Consider the following 19,162-nt stretch of genomic DNA (forward strand, 5'->3'; position numbering starts at 1 on the left):
TGCTCTCTGTCATCACAGGCACCGCTGGATAGCTCTCTCTTCACTGTACAATGCCGACGGATCCAAATATGGTCATTTCCTTTTTATCAGCAACCAATCGTGAAAGTAAAAGGGCTGAATGCGCAATCTCATTGGCTGATGATAAATCTTTAAAGCCCGTTTTCTCAAAATGACTTTTCTCTCAAACTCCAAGTTCGAATTCTCCACTTCAGTAGCACCTATATCAGGGCTCCAGACTAACTTTTTTCACCTCCGTCCTGGAACCGTCCTGAAAAACGATTTGAACCGTCCTAAAGTGAATGTCAACCGTCCCAAAATAAACATGTTGTTTCTGTACTTTGTTATTATCATCTATAGTTGTTAGTTACATAATAAAAACACCATTAAAATGTTTATGATATATATTATTATATGTATTTAGCTCCATTCAAAGTAGTTATCTGTAAACAGGTAAAAAACAGATTTAATAAAAAATAACAGGAGTTAAATGCTGTTTTGTATTCATGCAGATTTTTTTTTTTTTTACATATACGAAAAATAAGAAAAATACATACAGCTCAAAACGTTTTTGAGTTGGTTGGATTAAAAATAACAAATAAATACTGGTGACTACATATCTAAAAAATATCATCATTCTTTATTCTTTCAAGCAGCAGACATATTTATTTGTATGAATTAAATATAATGAATCATTATTAAAGCTATTAACGAGCAGTGAATGCTTTTCTCTTTTTCTTTTGTTGCTTGATCAATATTAAGGACACAGACCGCATTAGGTTTATTACCCACTGTCACTTTAAGACATCGGATCATGTCCAATGACATGCGGATCCAATTGCACTGATGCACATCCGATACACTCACAACTGTTTAAGACATAACCAACATAGTTTACGTGAATACTCTCCAAAACGGACATTTCGACATAATGTTGTGTGTATTTGTCCACTCAGACACGAAAGAGAGCTCAATTCAGTACTGGCGAGCTGTATAGGTGTCTATGTGCATGGCTGCACGCTTCGGGTCGGGTGTGTGCGCACAGAAAACCGTACCGAATAGAGCTCTTTTTTTGCGTCGTCACTCTTATTCAGATCTATGTCTGCTCTACTCATTCTCCCAGACGTTTAAGTTTTTTAACGTTTTATGAGACATGCAGGATTCAGCGCATGTCAACCCGTGTGCCGCTGGGTAGATCAGCACATTACAGTACAAATGTGCGCATCTACCACAAACGCAGGACATCAGTTCTGACTGGATCGCTTCCCAAATCGTCACTATCTAACATTTTTGTCTAGGTTTTATTCGTTGACGAAAATGTCAATAGATTTTCGTCAGGGTTTTTGTCATTCAAAACTAGTTTTATTTAGTTATCGTCTCGTTTTTGTCTGTGAAAATAAGCCATGTGATAGATGTACCGCAAAACAAGTCTCCGGGTGAGTAGTCGGCCAGTGATAGTAACTATAGTAACAGCATGAGAAGACGCGCTCCGTTGTAGTCAGCGCTTGGTCGGTTAATTTTGCCATTTTCTAAGTAAGTTACCCTAATAGGCTAGAAATAAATGAACACGCATACAAAAATGTCTTTCGTCCTGTAGGCGTCCTGGAGAATATTTCTGTTCGTCCTAAACACATTTTCTATCGTCCCCAGGACGATAGGACGCCGTTAGTCTCGAGCCCTGACCTATATACACCAAACTTTCCAGTCTTGTACCTAGTTATATTATGAAGACATTTACAGAGGGATTTGTAAATATATTATTCCTAGCCTGATATACGTAACATTTTATTCCCAAAAACATGGCGAAAATCATTTTTTTAAGGCTATTGACAGTATATTCTGATTTACAGGATAACAGAAGTAGATATCCATAAATCCCTCTGTATTTTTTTCCCATCTCATATGTGAACACAATGAAAAAATATTTTTTAACCTGGATTTATCCAATACTCAGATTTCGTTTTTTTAAATATATACAAATTAGCGCATATTTAATTAGATATAGCCTAATTTGCATATTTAAACATTAAATTACAGAAAACTTGTAATACATTTTTTTCTCATCTTAATGTAGGTAATCAACTGGGAAAGTTTCATGGTGATATCTGCTAGTTAAAATTTTTACCCTATTCACCTGTAGTGTCTCGCCTTAATAACAAGTTATATCTTTTAGTCAGTTATGACATTCGTCAAACATTCTTTTTATGATGATGAAATATATATCATATCTTAGTTTATGGTTTCCTTTGCAACAAATTATGTTTTAGTGAACACTGTTACAAAGTCAACAACTAACATAAAAAATATATAAATTGTCAAAATTTGTTCATTCTCAAAAAGAACTTCTGTAGATGAATGACAGAAATAAGGTCAAACTGGTTTGTAATAAGAGCGATTTCATGTCTTTTCAGTTGATTTCACCTAAAGCTATGTCTGGAAGTCAGTTGTGGTTCTTTTGTTTCTCTGTGTTGTTTTGTTTCTCAACGATTCTGCTTGTTATCATCAGGTGTCTTCAATAATCGAACAATCATCACTCAATTACTTATTTAGTTATCAAATTAACTCTAACACTGCATCAGTGTTACTTTTAACACCCTGCTGGTGGTTCCCATATGAACACCGAGCGGTGTTAATTTAACACCGGGGAATTTACTGTGTATAATGTATTTTACTGGTAGAGTAAGTATTTTATTCTGACACACGCACACATCTATGGTACAGAGCAGCGTTTCCCAAAAGCATGTAGAGACCATTGTGTCTTTTGGGAAATGCAGCCCTGATCTGTAGCCTACATACATTAGAAAACACTCAGAAAATAAGCCAATAGAAACAGTGTGTAACATTACCAGGTGATATGGCCACTGGTGTGACAGTTGTAGGGCTGGTGTTAATGCTGCCAGTGTCTGAAAGTTTGGATGAATAGTGATTAATGAACAGAGGAGACTGTATCATGAGTGTGAACAAAGAGCTCATGTGAATATAATTACCTGCACAGTATGCTGAATCACAGAAAGTTGGACTAACCAGCTCATAGACATAATAATTGTCTGGACAGGCTTTGACTTTAATGGGAAAAGACCCGTAAGCGCAGCAGTAACTGTAAGCGTAACCGCAGACATCACGAGTCACGACTCCATCTGTTACTGTTGGGTGTCCACCACGGATCCACAGTGCGGTATCAGTGCCACAGCTGAACGGAGCAACACATGTGTCTGGGATATGAGCGCTCATGTTGTTAATGAAGAGACGATACCAGCCGCTCCAGGAGACAGACGTGTCACAGTTGGAGATATTGTAATGTAAGCCATCTGTTTTACTGATGGATCTCCATGTATCGTCCAGCACAGTGTAGTTGTAGCAGGGGTCTGCAGAGAGATTAACTTATGAACATATATTACGAAATTAACAAGTTTCTGAAAAACATGTTTTATTACAAAATGCAACCAAAAGTGCAGCTTAAGACATTACTTTTTCTTCTTCTTCTTCTTCTTTTGCTAATTCAGAGTGATTCATTTCGAACCACAGTATTTTTTAAATGCATTTATACACTCTTAAAAGAGATGTGTTAAAAAACAACACACAACATGTGTTGATGGTATTTTGACACATGTTGTGTATATGTTTAACACACAATGTGTGTTAAAATGTAACTCTGGATATAATAGCACTGTGTATTACTAACTACAAATGACATCTTCAACAGTGTAATTAGATTAATGTAATAATGACTATCTCTAGAAAGTATTGGTCTACTTATTACTAAATCAACCTCAACCACTTGAACAATACAAGGAGAGACAAGAAACTGCACTTTTAATGCTTTCAAATAAACAATATACTGTTGCATGAATTATTCTTGAATTGCCCAAAGTGTGTAGAGGGAGAAGGTTTATACCTTTTAAAAATGTATGTTAAATATACAGAATTGTTCTATAGTCTAATGCAATTGCATCAGATTTTACTTTAAATTACAGATGAATTAAGAGTAATCCTTTAATTAAATTACCGTATTAATGTTCTAATACTGTAAAATTACAGTAATAATGTTTGTACTGGTGAGAAATATGAAGACCTCTTTTTTGTCTGGCGCTGTTGCCATGGTGACTCATAATATCTGTGCTCCATTGATAATGGCTTTTTATAGTTGTGGTGCACGCGCTTAACTCCCATCTCAGGGTAAGTCAACTCAGAGTTCAAGTTTCAACTCAGAGTTGGTTGAACCTCCTTATTGAAACGGGCCCCAGATCTTTAGAGATGTAATGTATTTTATCTTCAGTTGATTTCATCCAAAGCTGTGGCTGGAAGTAGTTCTTGTGTATCTCTTTCCTTCAGTGATTCTGCTTGTTAACAGCAGGTGTTCATCAATAATGCACAATCATTATTCAATCACTTAATTATCTCATTACCTCCAACACTGATTAAGTGTTACATTAAACAGACTGTAGTGTGCACACTAAGCAGTGTTCATTTCATCTGGGCAAACCCATGTGGGACCTACATGGAAACGGAGGACAAAACTGGCTGGGTCCCAGTTAGATAGCCCAGGTCAAACCCATTTGGGCCCCACATGGCTGTGCTGGCTGGGTTTCTGCTCACATGCTCTGATAATAATAGCGCTGTAGCACTACTCTATTTTGATAAGCGTTTAACAAATCTGTTAAATCTGATTCTGTTCAGAACTGAATGAAGAATAAGATATAAGATAATAAGATTTTATATTTTCATATAGGCCTATTTCCTGTCCAATTTTTGTGTGTTACTTTATTTCATTGGCTATATCTAAAGGTTCACAGGTTATATCTACAGACAGTTATGCTTCAATAAAATCTTGTTTTTTTTAGGTTGGTTGAAATCAGTTTAATCAGTAATCTTAAATAATGTATTTCATTTCCACATTTCAACCAGTTATTGTAGATGTTTCCACATGAAGTATATTTTCTAAGTTGAAATGACAAAACGTTTTTTTCAGTGTACATTACCTATTGCAGTCGTCGCCGGTGAGACAGTTGAAAAGGCCAAGTACAGTCTTAAGACATCTAAAAAATAATTATAAATACAAATGAATCAACATGTTTAGGACACAATAAAATAGAAATAAACATATATAAATATAAGCTTGTACTTAAAATAATAGTTCACCCAAAAATGAAAGTTCTGTCATCATGACTTTTCCTTTCACAGAATATTGTATTGTCTATCTTAGAAATTATTATTATTCACACACATCTTTTCCACTTAATGAAACTCTCAAGCCTTTTCAGTTCAAACTAACAAAAAAGCACCTTTGCAGCTCTACAGTATCTATATGAAGTATGATGTGTGTGTTGATATAAAAAGGTAAGATTGCAAAACAAAAATAAACACCGATTCAATAAAAAACTAACATTTTCAATAAATCATTAACATCTACAGAAAAAAAAGTCAGTCTGGTTTGAAATAGAGATTTCATTTTTTCCAGTTGATTTCACATTAAGCTGTGGTTGAAGTCAGTTGTAGTTCTTGTGTTTCTCTTTTCTTCAGTGATTCTGCTTGTTATCATCAGGTGTCTTCAATGCTCAAACAATCATCACTCAATTAATCACTTAATTATCTCATTAACTCTAACACTGCTTCTGTGTTTCTTTGAACACTCTGCTGGAGTTTCCCTTATGAACACTGAGCGATGGTAATTCAACACCGGGGAATTTACTGTGTGAAGTGACGTGAAGGATAAACCAGATCTGATTCATTGGTCATTACATCAGCATACAGACAAAAAAATAAAAAAATAAACACTATTTAGACTTACACAGAATAACAGAGATGAGAGGATGAGTTTTTATAAAACCTGAAATATGAAGAAAAAGTCAATAAAAAATACTGAAAGTCTGAGTCTGAGAAAACTACATTCATCATGTGTTCACAGTTCATAAGGTTTTTGGGGCAATGAGAGCCAACCTTTAAACACAAGAAGAATACTCACCTTTATGAAAGGAAACCATTGTCCGTTTATTTCTGTTTACCCACAAACCAGTTCAGAGGACGAGTTTCCTTTACAGACAGAGAATAAACAAATTAGCCATTGCACTGACGCATGACTTATAAAAAGCTGTTTTCTCTTTGTTTCAAAGACACATGTTAAACATTCCACAGCATTTGATTTTGGATCAGAGTTCAAATTGAGACTTTTAACCCTCTGAGGTCTGAGCTGTTTTCTGGGCCCTGGAGGTGTTCTGACATGCTCTGACATTTATGCCTATTTCTGTTACTTGTGACATTTTCATGGCTAAAGTCTAATTACACTGTATTTAGAACAAACTCTGCTACAATAATATATCAGCAGCATGTATGTAAAAGTTTGTAGTTTTGAGATAATGACATTTATGCGTGGTTTGTGAAAATACCAAAACAAATTGTCACTGAAATAAGGCCATGAAACCCATACTGATTATTTCTTCACAAGACTTTTGAAAATTGTATCACGTAGCCTAGAATATTTGCTCCAAAACTATGTGAAAATCACCCTGACTGCTCATTCAGATAAGACAATATATTGATTTAAAAATTTTACGACGTGTTTTGTGTGAGAAAGCTTTATGCGGGAGCTCATTAATATGTAAGCTTTTCACACCTGAGAAAGACAAAGACCCTCCCCTAACTGCCCTATTAGGAGCTATTAGGCCCTGTCATTCAGAGCAACCTTGCACAAAGAATGAGGAGATTTAAAAAAGAATGGCTTTTAGATTGTTTGATTTATTTACAACAGAACATAATCCAAAGATACACAACAAATGACAAAAAACACTAATTGAAAACAATGATCCAAAGACAGAGACCTTTGTGCCATTCCTACATACCTTTCATTTCCAAGGTGTTTGATTTTCACTTTACCAGGTTCATGTACAGAGACTCATGTGAATGTTGAAGTCAGCAGGAGTGGCATCTGGGCCCTGAAAAAAAAAGTGAACATACTGATATCAAGAGAAACTAGGCCTGCACGATTTTGGGAATACATTTTAGATTTTTCTGGTTAAAATTGCTTTTTAAAATTCACAGAATACACACACACACAAATGTTTCCAACAATATATAATAATGAACACCAGGTTTGTTGTGCCTTGTAGGCATAGGCTATGCGCAGTGCTGCATAAAATAATAATAACAATAACCATAGCAGCATATAAATCTTCCAAAATATTTCAGTAACAACTAAGCTAGAGAAAAATATATTGATTATCATGTTACTTCAAATGTTTCCATTCGTTATGATGATATGAAATGAGATAATAGTAAAAACATGAAGCCGTTTGGTGCGTTTTGCTTTTCGAATGTATAAAATATGATACATTCAAACGCGATTGTGCTCAAATATAAAACATTATGGTTACCATATACACATCTACGTTTGAGCAGATATCCACAAACACAGTAACAGTAAACACGGGTCTAAATATTATAATATTCACCATATATCTAGCAACAGTTCAACTGCAATGTGAAATTTATGCAACAATAACAAACTAATATGTAAGAATTTCTTACCTTACATCTTTCTTGTCTTCAAATCGCGTTCCTCTTCTTCTGAGGTAAATCCAATGTAAGCTCACGGTGCGCCTTTCAAACTCGACGAAAAGCAGAGACTTGTGAAGTGTTTTGGTGTTTTGTGTTTGAGGTAATGAGCGCGATCGCGTTCCATGTGGAGATTTGCATGTGAATATCTTTTGCGCGAGTGGGCGTGTTCAAATTAAAAATAATTAGGAAGCGTTTGAGAAGCTGGACATCTTGTTGGTTTTATACAAATTACTTAAACAGAGAATATTTGTTTTCAGTTTGAATCCGATCATTTAAAAGTACACACTTAAAGGGGTCATATAATGGTACATGCACTTTTACAAGTTGATTGCACTGAAATGTCTGTTGGCAGTGCCTGTACACAACCATCCTATCATGATTAAAATCCATCCAGTGGTTTTGTTTTAATCTCCTTATATGTTTGACCATCTCTGAAATCAAGCCGTTCGATATTGTGACGTCATAAGATCGTACGCCCCTCCCGCGATTGTGATTGACAGCCGTGCTTCAACACAAGACCCGCCCTGAGCAAGCTGTGACAGCCGTCGTCATAGTAGTCCGCCATTGTTGATATGCTGGAGTAGAATGGCGTCTACACGATTGTGGTGTTCTGTTCTTAGATGTAATAAGGAACACAGCAGTCATTTGGATGTTCCTAAATCCGAGCCGTTGAAGAAGCAGTGGCTGAGTTTTGTTTTTGAAGCGATATGCCCAAAGGATTGACGCGGGGATTCCCTCACGGGGATTCCCGTCTGTGCTTTCATGTTTACGCTAATCATTTCACACCAGACAGCTTTACAAATGAGAAAAAACGGATCGGTACCAACGTGTTACTGCTGAACCTCCAGAAGATGTGAGTGTAATGTTTTATTAACCTTTATATTAGTATTTATATTAATCTTTGCGAAATTTGCAAACCTTGCTGCAGGCTTCACGATGAATGCATCTAAAGGGGGTCGCACACCGGACGCGCAGCTCGGCGGCGCGCCACGCAGCGCCACGTCTTTTAAATTCGAACACATTATTCTCTATGAGAGTACACACACTGGCGGCGCCTTTCGGCGTCTGTCCGCGGCGGCTCAGGACCGTGTTCAAAATCCTGCCGCGCCACAGAGCGCCATTTACATAGTTTTATATTAAATGTACATGTATGTGTCTCAAATCGTAGTTAATGTATATACGGACCTCACCCTGTGCTGCAATATACATTTAGTTTTATATTTATTTACAGAAATCAGAAAATTGCTGATGTTATCGGATTTTCAGGTGACAGTTGTCCTAGACGTGGCGCGACGCGGCGCTGAGCTGCGCGTCCGGTGTGCGGCCGCCTTTAGGTTTACACTCAGGGTACATTACAGCATGTTTTCTATGTACGACGTTCTCAATATAATTCATAATCCCACGTTTATAATGAACAACGCGTGGTTATTGTGATTCAAACGGTGTACGCACAGAACAGAGGGGCGGGGTGAGCAAAGCTCATTATCATTTAAAGACACATGCACTGAAACGGCGTGCTGAAAACAGAGCTGTTTTTGACCAGCTAAAATTAGTGTTTTCTTACAATACTAATGAGAATTTTTAATTAAAGTATATTACAAACTTTTAATTTAGACCCTAAAGAATCATATTAGCTTGTACAAAAATGGCATTATATGACCCCTTTAAATGTTTATAAAGGTATATGGCTCATAAATGTGTGACAAGTATTCGCTGAGTTTTGTTTCAGTTTATAGACGTGCTCAAGAAAAAAAAGTTCACCGCGACGGAGAGGAAGAACGCACACCCTGTTTATTTTTCTTTATTTTACAAAAGCACAATGTTTTGATTTGATTGTAAGTGGACACATACAAAAGTAGAAATATCACAGATAAACCTACCCCTCACTGGCGTTTAGACAAATCAGTCATCGAATTAAATAATGCTCTGTTGTTTTCCTAGAAATTAAGAATCACAAGTGCTCGGGAGTTATTCATGAAGTTTCATCCTTCAAAATGTTAGTAAGAGTCCTGACCTGGTCAAAGCCCAATGTGTGTTAAAATGTAACTCTGGATAGAATTGCACTGGGTGGAGGAGAGTTTGTGTTTATGAAAAAAATGATAGGTATATTTTATATGGTATCCCATAAACTGCTCTAAAATAAATAAAACTATACATTCAAATAAATCAATTAAATCTTAATTCATGAAAACTTAAAGATTAACGGGTGTTTTTTTGCAGCCAATCACATCATGCCTCTTTTTCAATGTCTTTTTCAAATGCTGCTTTCACTTGTTATTAATAACCAGATTAACTTTATTTCTGTCAGACTCTACAGAAGCTCTTATTGAGAGTTAACAGGTTTTGGTGTTGACGATTCAATGAATGTTTCATATAAAGTCACCAGAATCGTGATTAGTGTCAGCTTAATTTGGGGTCTTGACCCTTGACTCATCAACATTAGTGTTTTCTTATCGCTGTAAATGTCTATTTACTTTGACACATTTAAAACAGCAGAAATAACCATGAGAGAATGAAATATGCTCAGATGATATTATCATCATGGACATGAAGGGTTGTTAAGCTCAGCAAGAGTTCAATTTTTAAAAGATTAATGTAATATTTAAAAAAAAATATTTTTAAAAGGATTAGCATATTACAATTACCTTAAAATTAGTTCTTAAATACACAGTTCATACAGAACCTTACAGGTTATGGTATCAAACAGACATCAAGAATCAGCACATGAATCTCAACAATGGTGACAAACAAAAAGCTTCATGCCGCAATGCATGCTGGGTGCCACCATAGTGCAAATCTCATCCATGACTCCCAGCATGCATTGCGGCATGAAGCTTTTCGTTTGTCACCATTGTTGAGATTAATATGCTGATTCTTGAGGTCTGTATTTGACTAGTTTCTGTTGGAGCTTAACATTTTTAGAAAACATTTTATATTATGATGGATAGAATGATTATGACATCATCAAGAAACATCTGATCATATTATCTCTCACCATAACATATATATTTTATTAAAATACAGTTAAAGGAGCCAGAAAAAAAACTAAAAGAAGAGTAAAGGGTCAAGAGCTCAAATAAAGGAGCCATTAATCACGATTCTGGTGACTTCAAATTAAACATTCAATGAAACATAAACATCTAAAACTCAGTTAATTCTCAATAAGAGCTTGTCTATGTAGATTCATGATGTCTAAAACATCCAAATGTTCAAACAAACTCTTTATTAAACTTCACTGGACTGGACACTACACTATTTTTAACACATCCGTTTTAAGAATGTACAGTTAAGACTTTCGTATGTTACATTTTAAATAGATATGTTGCAAAAGATGGCTTAATTTCATTTTTTATTTCACAAACTAGGATATTTTTCTCAAATTAGAGTCAGTCTATTTTATATACATATATCAAATATATATATAAAGCCAAGAGAAAATATGATCAGGTGATTTTGGGAAACTGTTGATCTGAACTGCTGATAATGTTGTTGTTTTTCTTCCCTCATCGCTGAAATCATTCATAACTGATTGCTGTAAAATGCATAATGTGTGACCTCCTGCTGGTCCTAGTCAAAAGCCTAGCAGCTACATTTTGTACAACTTGCAGTCGATCTAAAGAAGACTTATTCAAACAAGTGTACAGCACATTGCAATAGTCCAATCGTGTAGAAATAAAGGCATGGACAAGCATCTCCATCTCTTTTTTGGAAACCATAGATCTAATCTTAGCAATGTTCCAGCACTGTAAAACCTAACGCTCAAAATAACTAATTGGTTTGAGTAGGACAAACTTAAATTAAACTAATTAGTTCAGTCAAATGAACTTTTATGAGTATTTAGCACTTTCTTTTTCTTTCAAGTTCACAGAACTGATATATTTTAAGTAAACTGAACTATTTCATTGTTTTGAGTTTTATTAAATGATTTATTTTAATTTAAACAAACTTAAGTTTAACTGAAATGGCTGGGATGTCTATTTCCCAGCATGCTTTGCCGATGGCACTTGAATGGGAGAGTAAATGCTAAAATTAAGTGTAATATAATGTTTTATTTGTGCAAGATTAAAGATGCTGTATGTAACGTTTCTACTAAAATGAATCCTTTTTTTATTGCCTGTGTGTGAAGGGGTTGTAATCTCACATTAAAATGATCCACTTTGCGGGTTTTGCGATTACCTCAGAAAGCAAGTATTCTTATTTTTATGTGAAGGTGCCGGGTCGGATTTACTGCGAAATCCAGTGACGTGACCTGCACGCGCGCTCCCGAGCCCTAGCCTACTGATTTTGCACTCAACAGCGACGACACTGCAACTTATGACATGGACTTATGACTTATGCAACTTATGACATGTCTGATAACACTAAGAAACGACCTGCTCCCAGCACAACACAGACTCCAACACAAACTCCACATATTGATAAAAAAACTAACAAAAAAGTTTTTTTCTGCTGAAGCTCGTAAGGCCAGACGTGAATCGGATGAACTTCGGGTGAAAAAACACGGCTCAACATCGGCAGGGCATTTGAGTCATGGAGAAAACTTATCTACAAACCTAGAATGTACATTTCCTGAAGAAAATGTGAAGTGGTGCTTTGCAGTGGCAAAATTCAGCACGGTTGATAGGGTTCCATACTTATCATGGTACGAGCATGGAGCATTAGTTCAACGTCAAGCTGATAAAAGTAGCCTATTATTGTAACGTTGCAGTGGGAGTTTACCTTAGTTTCCAGCATGTTGTGTGATGCTTTCTCCGGTGTGTTGCGTCCGGTCACAGTAGGCTATATAAACGGTTGCGTCTCAGTCTGAAGGTACCCACAGTGTTCGCTCATAAATTCGAGGACGCGCTTGTAAACTTATTGGTTGCAATCTGAAACATCACTGCTAGAGGTCGCTGAAACCTACATACAGCACCTTTAATGTTAGGTGGGAGATTTAGTAGTGATTTATGTTTTGTTATGCTAATTTAGAAGAATTTCTGTTAATGTTGGTTTTAGGGTTTAATTTGAGAGCAAATTAAATCTTTATATTGTTGTACTTGTACTCATACAGCAAGTGCTGTATAACATACTATTGTTAGCATGATAACTAGCTTGTTAAAACTATAAGTTAATACTAATGAAAGTGTTCACATTGAGATTACATGAAGGTTTTAAGTTAAATGTATGAAATAGTGTACTCTGATTTTAATTGTTCTTAACTTCAAATGTTTAAGTACAAACTTAAAATCTTAAGTTCTGCTTACTTAAACTTCGAATTTCAAAACGTAAAAAATTGAGGCAATCGATTGCCGTACATTTTTTGAGTTCTGCTAACTTATTCGGGTTTACAGTGTGAGATGGAAAAAAACAGGTGCGAACCACAGACTTAATTTGACTGTTAAAACACATCGATCTGTCAAAAATGACACCCAGATTTCTTATGTCACTACGGTCAGAGGATGATAGACCCCCAAGGGCCTGCCTAATCTTAGGGGTAATGTTGTCTGGGGCAAAAATCATCACCTCTGTTGTATCAGTATTAAGTTGCAGAAAGTACTCAGCCATCCATTTATTAATGGAAACTAAACAATTCAGCAGAATGGACAGTTTGTCTAGTCTGTCTGGACTAAATGAAATAAATAACTGGATGTCATCCGCATAACAATGATAAGATACTGTTTTAAAACTACTTATAATCTTTCCAAGGGGAAGCATGTACAGACTGAACAGCAGGGGGCCAAGCACAGAACCTTGCGCAGAGGTGGAAAGTCCAGGGGTCAGAAAGTAAAAGTCCTGCCATATATTTATTCCACCCATGAACTCACACAGCAAAAACTCCAGTGTTAAATGAACTCTCCAGACTCAATAGTGTTAAAGTGTAAAAATATGAGTGTTAAAGTTAATGAGCTAATTAAGTGATTGATTGAGTGATGATTAAGCATTATTGAAGACACCTGATGTTAACAAGCAGAATCACTGAAGGAGAAAAGGCACAATTTTAGTCACCATCATGGTGATCGGTGTTTGATTTAGTTGGGCGGTTGACCTTTAAATGTTTAACTTTAGATTTTGTTTGGCTGCTATACCTGAGTTATAACTGACAGATGAACAAAGAGAAAAGGTGAACAGGTGTTGATTATATATTAACATAATCATCATTTGACCTGAATCATTGAACCCATTTAGAGCCTAATCTCTGACTTAAATATATATTGGTCATAACAGCATCACAGTGTTTCTACTGAATAATATCGAGATTTGTCAATATAATCCAAATGATTTCTTTAAAGTTGTTCTGATATAATTTTATTTTAATTTTTTATCTTTCTTTAAGGCACACACAGACATCAAGAATCAGTGTATGAATCTTAACAATGGTGACAAAAAGAATATTCAATTAGGAAAAGGAAATTACTAAGACAATTCAGATCATAATTTATTCATACCGCAATGCATGATGGGAGCCATGAATGAGTTTTGATTGGTGGCACCCAGAATGCACTGCAACATGCTTTATTATTGTCACCATTGTTGAGATTCACAGGCTGATTCTTGATGTCTGTGTGTCCAAAAAAAAAAAAAAAAAAAACTTTTCAAAGTGTTTTTGATCAGAACAACTTGAAAGAAATGTTTTGGATTATATTGAAAATGCTGATTATATTGAAACAAGTGTACTGTAGAATCATAGACTGCTGTAATCAACAAGGTAAACATAACTCTCTGAATGAGCTTTGTAATTCAAGTCAAAAGATGATTATGTCAAAACATAACCAAAACGACCTGATCAGCTTTTCTCTTTGTTCATCTGAGAGTTATAACTCTGAAAGAACAGCCAAACAAAATCTAACATTATTAGTTTAGGGGGCAAGAGCCCAACTAAAGCAAACACTGATCACCATAATGGCAACTTAAAAAAGAGATTTTATCCTTTGGTGATTCTGCTTGTTAACATCAGGTGTCTTCAATAATGCTCAATCATCACTCAATCAATCACTTAATTATCTCATTAACTTTAACACTCGTGAGTCTGGAGCCAAATAAACTCCCAGGAGAGTTCATTTAACACTGGAGTTGTTGCTGTGTGAGTTCATGGGTGGAATAAATATATGGCAGGACTTTTACTTTCTGACCCCTGGAATCTCCACCTCTGTGTGTTTGAGTAGGGTTGCAGTGGCCCTCCAGGACAGCATTTGCCCATCCCTGTCCTAGAGTTTCTTCTAATGAGCTGATGAGTTGAATCAGGTGTGTTTGATTAGGGAGACAAAGAAAACGTGCAGTGTTAGGGGTCCTTCAGGAGCAGGGTGGGGAAGCACTGATTTAAACAATATTACTTTGAAATTAGCTAAGTTATCTAATCCATGTATGTGTTCAGCAGTGTTGGGCAGTAACGCGTTACTAGTAACGCGTTACTGTAACTCAGTTACTTTTGACAGTAACTAATACTGTAACGCATTACTTTTTAAATAAATTAACTCCGTTACCGCTACCATATGGTGCGTTGTCCGTTACTTTTTTAAATTAATTATGTGCAGCAGTCATGGCGAGTCAAGGCAAACAGCGAGGCGAACGCCGCGAGCGCGCTTGAAAGTGCGCGAGAGAGACCGTTGGAGAGCGCGCTCAAAAGTGCGCGAGAGAGAGAGACCGATGTGTTGGAGAGCGCGCTCGAAAGTGCGCGAGAGAGACCGATGTGTCCGAGAGCGCGCTCGAAAGTGCGCGAGAGAGACCGATGTGTCCGAGAGAGACCGGTGTGTTGGAGAGCGCGCTCGATAGTGCGCGAGAGAGACCGATGTGTCCGAGAGAGACCGGTGTGTTGGAGAGCGCGCTCGATAGTGCGCGAGAGAGACCGAATGTCTTCGAGCATAATATAGTTTGTTTATAAATAAATTACACACTTCAGCATTTGAATAATATCTGTAGCATATTGGTATCATCTGCAACGTTTTAATTAGTTTACATGGTTATGAAACAAAACTCCAAAATAACCTGCAGAGAACGTTCCCAGAACACATCTGACCGGTTGTGAACACGTGCGGCAAACACTACTAGAATTTGGCTTAAATAATCTCTGATGGTGACGTTCTCTAGGTTATAGAAATAAATCCCCCCAAAATTATATTTTATTATTATTGTTTATTTTGGTACATTGTTCAGTATTATATTGAGAGCACATTTTGTTAAACTGCTTACTTTCGTGAGGAAGAAAATACTTAAAGTAGGCTATACAGTATGTCTACCAGTTGTAACGGTGTGTGAGTTTTATCATTTTAATTTGCACTACAAAGAGTGTATGTGTATGTATATATTTTTTTACTGTTTATTTATTTTTGGTACATTTCTTAAGAAGCATCATTTATTTTTAGACTTATTTCTTGGCCAGTTGTTGACTCTGCAATAAATATTAAAAGTTCTAAACCTTCTATTGTTTTGTTGTTCCTCTATAGTAAAGATAACATTTTAATATTTAAGGTAATAGGTGTCTCTCACAATGTCCCACACCAAATTAACATTAAAATAGTGTGAATTAGTGTACAATATTTTATAATAATAATTTATTCTATTTAGTGTCCATTTAATTCATTTAACTTTTTTTTTTTAAGTAACGCAGTAGTTACTTTTCCTGGTAATTAGTTACTTTTGTAATGATGTAACTCAGTTACTAACTCAGTTACTTTTTGTGAGAAGTAACTAGTAACTATAACTAATTACATTTTTAAAGTAACTTGCCCAACACTGGTGTTCAGTCTGTTTTCTTGTGTGAAACTGAAAGTAAACAGAGCTCTGCAGGAAAAGCCCCGATTTACAGGAAAAGACATCAGTCTCTCTCTAAGCACGTATAGGCGGTTTAAACTACTCCGCCCCCTCTCTCTCTCTCTCTCTCTCTCTCTCTCTCTCTCTCTCTCTCTCTCTCTCTGCGTGAGCGTGAGCGTTTTGAGTGAGTGGAGTGTGACTGATTCGGAGACTGTTCTAGCGGTGGGAGAAATAGTGGGTCATGATAGTATTCGATCATCTTCTAGGATGAACGGAGCGGTTGTTTTGTTCTTGGACAAAGTTGAAAAAGTTAACGACATTGTAGAAAATGGCATAGTTCTCAATGAGCGTTTCGTTAAGATTTTTCCACTGGTTAATCCAGCAAGGAAAGTCTTGTTGTCTAATGTACCCCCGTTCATTAGTGATGAAACATTGCAACGTGAACTGTCTAGATACGGACAGTTCGCGTCAGCAATAAAAAAAAATTCCGATGGGTTGCAAATCTCCCCTGTTAAAACATGTGGTGTCTTTCCGACGATTTGTTTACATGATATTGAGAACGGATATTGAGGAAATAAACGCTGCTTTCAAGTTCAAAGTTGATGGCTTTGATTATGTTATTTTTGCTACAACGGAAAACATGAAGGTCTTTGGATGTGGAAAAGAAGGGCATTTAGCACGAGCTTGCCCTGATAAAGATCGTTTAGTAAATGCTGCAGATGAGAATGAACCTCAAAGTCAAAATGTAGACCAAGGAATTAATGTGGAAAGGGATAGGCAAGCTGACGAAGGGGCAGAAACGAATGTAGTACATTTGGAGAAAGAGGACAGTGGAAGTAAGGGCTGTAAAAAGAAGTGATGAGACAATGGATATTGAGATTGATGGAGGTAGAGAATTAAATCCTTAATGAAGAGGAGAACATTTTTAAAGTACCAGCAGTAAAAATAAAATTAAATCCTTGTGAAACAGCTGATAAATCTAAGAAAAAGATGCAGGATGAGAAAAATAAGCAAATGTCTGATGTATCTGATTCAGGAAGTGAGCAAGAGGGTTCTGAGGCATCTGTGGAAGATAATGGGAGCCAAGATTGCAGTGGCTACAGTTTAGAACAGATGAAGAATTTCTTACAGAGTACAAAAGGAATGAGAAATGTTGAGGTGATAGATTTTTTTCTGGATCTCTCTCTGTTTATTGACTCTGCAAAAAATCTAATGAAACAAAAGGGTGATGAGTGTTTGTCGAATCCAGAGGTGTATAGATTAAAGAAAATTGTGCAAAAAGCACGCACCCAGACAATGCAAAATGAGTCACACGAATAATGCAATATTTTGTTGTTTGCTTACATTGCTACTCTCTTCCCTCATAATGAGCACTTTTAAAATCGCCTCCCTAAATGTTAATGGGATGAGGGATGCAAAAAAACGGATGCAGCTCTATGATTTAATCAAAAAAAAAAAAAAATAGATATTGTGTTTTTACAAGAGACTCATAGTACAAAAGAAAATGAAGAAATATATTTTTTAGTCATAAGACTTCTCTTAGTTCTGGGGTTGCAGTTTTGTTTTCAAAACATTTTATGCCAAGGTCTTGTGATCGCTTTGAAATAATAGAAGGTAGAGTTCTTAAGCTAATAGCAAGGTTTGAAAATGTCACAATGGAATTGATTAATATCTATGCGCCTGTTAAACCTATTGAAAGAATGTTGTTTTTGGAAACATTGAGTGAGAATCTTAAACAGTGTGATATGGAAAACATTTTTATACTTGCTGGTGACTTTAATTGTACATGGTATGATATTGACAGAAATCATATTGAACCACTATGGTTTCAAGACGTAAATTGTTAAACATCATTAAAACCTTCCAACTTTGTGATGTTTGGAGGAACTTTCATTTTAAAGATAGGCAATACACTTGGGCTCATGTGAAAGACAATTCTGTTTCGTTAGCACGGTTAGATTTTTTTTATTGTCTTAAACATAAAGTACAGTATTTTAAGTCTTGTTCTATTTGTCCTGTTGGGTTTTCTGACCATTCAATGGTGGAAGCTTGTGTGTTCATTGAATCTGTTAAGCAAAAGAGTGCGTATTGGCATTTTAACAATGCTTTGCTTGAGGATGCTGCTTTTGGACAATGTTTACTTTTTTTTGGGATGGGATGGAGAAGTCAAAAGCCTAATTTCGCTTCAATACAGCAATGGTGGGATATCGGGAAGTTAAATATACAAAAACTATGTAATCAGTATACTTCTAATGTCACTGGGGACACTCTTAAAAATATTAGGATTTTAGAGATGGATATTGTGGAGCTACAGGGGCTGTGTGGAGCTCATGGAGATCCAGGTCAAATTCAGACTCTTAAGGAGAAAAAAGTTGCACTAGCAGATCTGTTGGACACTAGAGCTCAAGGGGCGTTAGTTAGGTCCAGATTTCAAAGCGTTTCTGAAATGGATGCCTCGTCCCAATTCTTCTTTAATCTGGAAAAGAAAAATGGTAAAAAAAAAGAGTATTCAATGTTTACGGTCTGTGGAGGGGAAAGATCTGACTAGGGACTCTGACATTCGGAAGAGGGCTGTTAGCTTCTACAAGGAGCTGTATGCCTGTGAATGTGGAGCGGATCAGTCAACAAATCATTTCCTTTCAGATCTTCCACAGATGACTGAGGAGTCGTGTGCTGGTCTGGTGCATCCTTTGACAACAGATGAACTTTTTAAGGCACTGCAAAGCATGAAAACTGGCAGAGCACCAGGTTTAGATGGCCTGCCTGTGGAATTTTATAAGGCATACTGGCACTTCCTGGGAGAAGACTTGTTTGCAGTGCTAAGTAGCAGTCTGTCTGAAGGGCGATTGCCAATAAGCTGCAGGAGAGCAGTTTTAACTCTGCTCCC

At 36.4% G+C, this 19,162-nt stretch overlaps 1 protein-coding gene across 1 annotated transcript in view; it reads right to left on the reverse strand.

Annotated features, from left to right (window-relative positions):
- The window catches only part of LOC309493632 (hemicentin-1-like), an 82,505-nt gene that overhangs the window by 53,016 nt on the left and 10,327 nt on the right, over positions 1-19,162 (reverse strand). The window contains exons 4-8 of the mRNA XM_082162778.1: positions 5,960-6,027; positions 5,786-5,824; positions 4,977-5,033; positions 2,985-3,362; positions 2,844-2,900 (exon numbers count right to left, since the gene is read on the reverse strand). Of these exons, the coding sequence (XP_082018904.1) occupies positions 2,844-2,900; positions 2,985-3,362; positions 4,977-5,033; positions 5,786-5,824; positions 5,960-5,978 (550 nt within the window). The 5' untranslated portion in view covers positions 5,979-6,027. The remainder of the gene's footprint in view (positions 1-2,843; positions 2,901-2,984; positions 3,363-4,976; positions 5,034-5,785; positions 5,825-5,959; positions 6,028-19,162) is intronic.

The sequence above is a fragment of the Leuciscus leuciscus genome, assembly GCF_965113295.1.
Source record: "Leuciscus leuciscus genome assembly, chromosome: 3".
Classification (NCBI taxonomy): domain Eukaryota; kingdom Metazoa; phylum Chordata; class Actinopteri; order Cypriniformes; family Leuciscidae; genus Leuciscus; species Leuciscus leuciscus.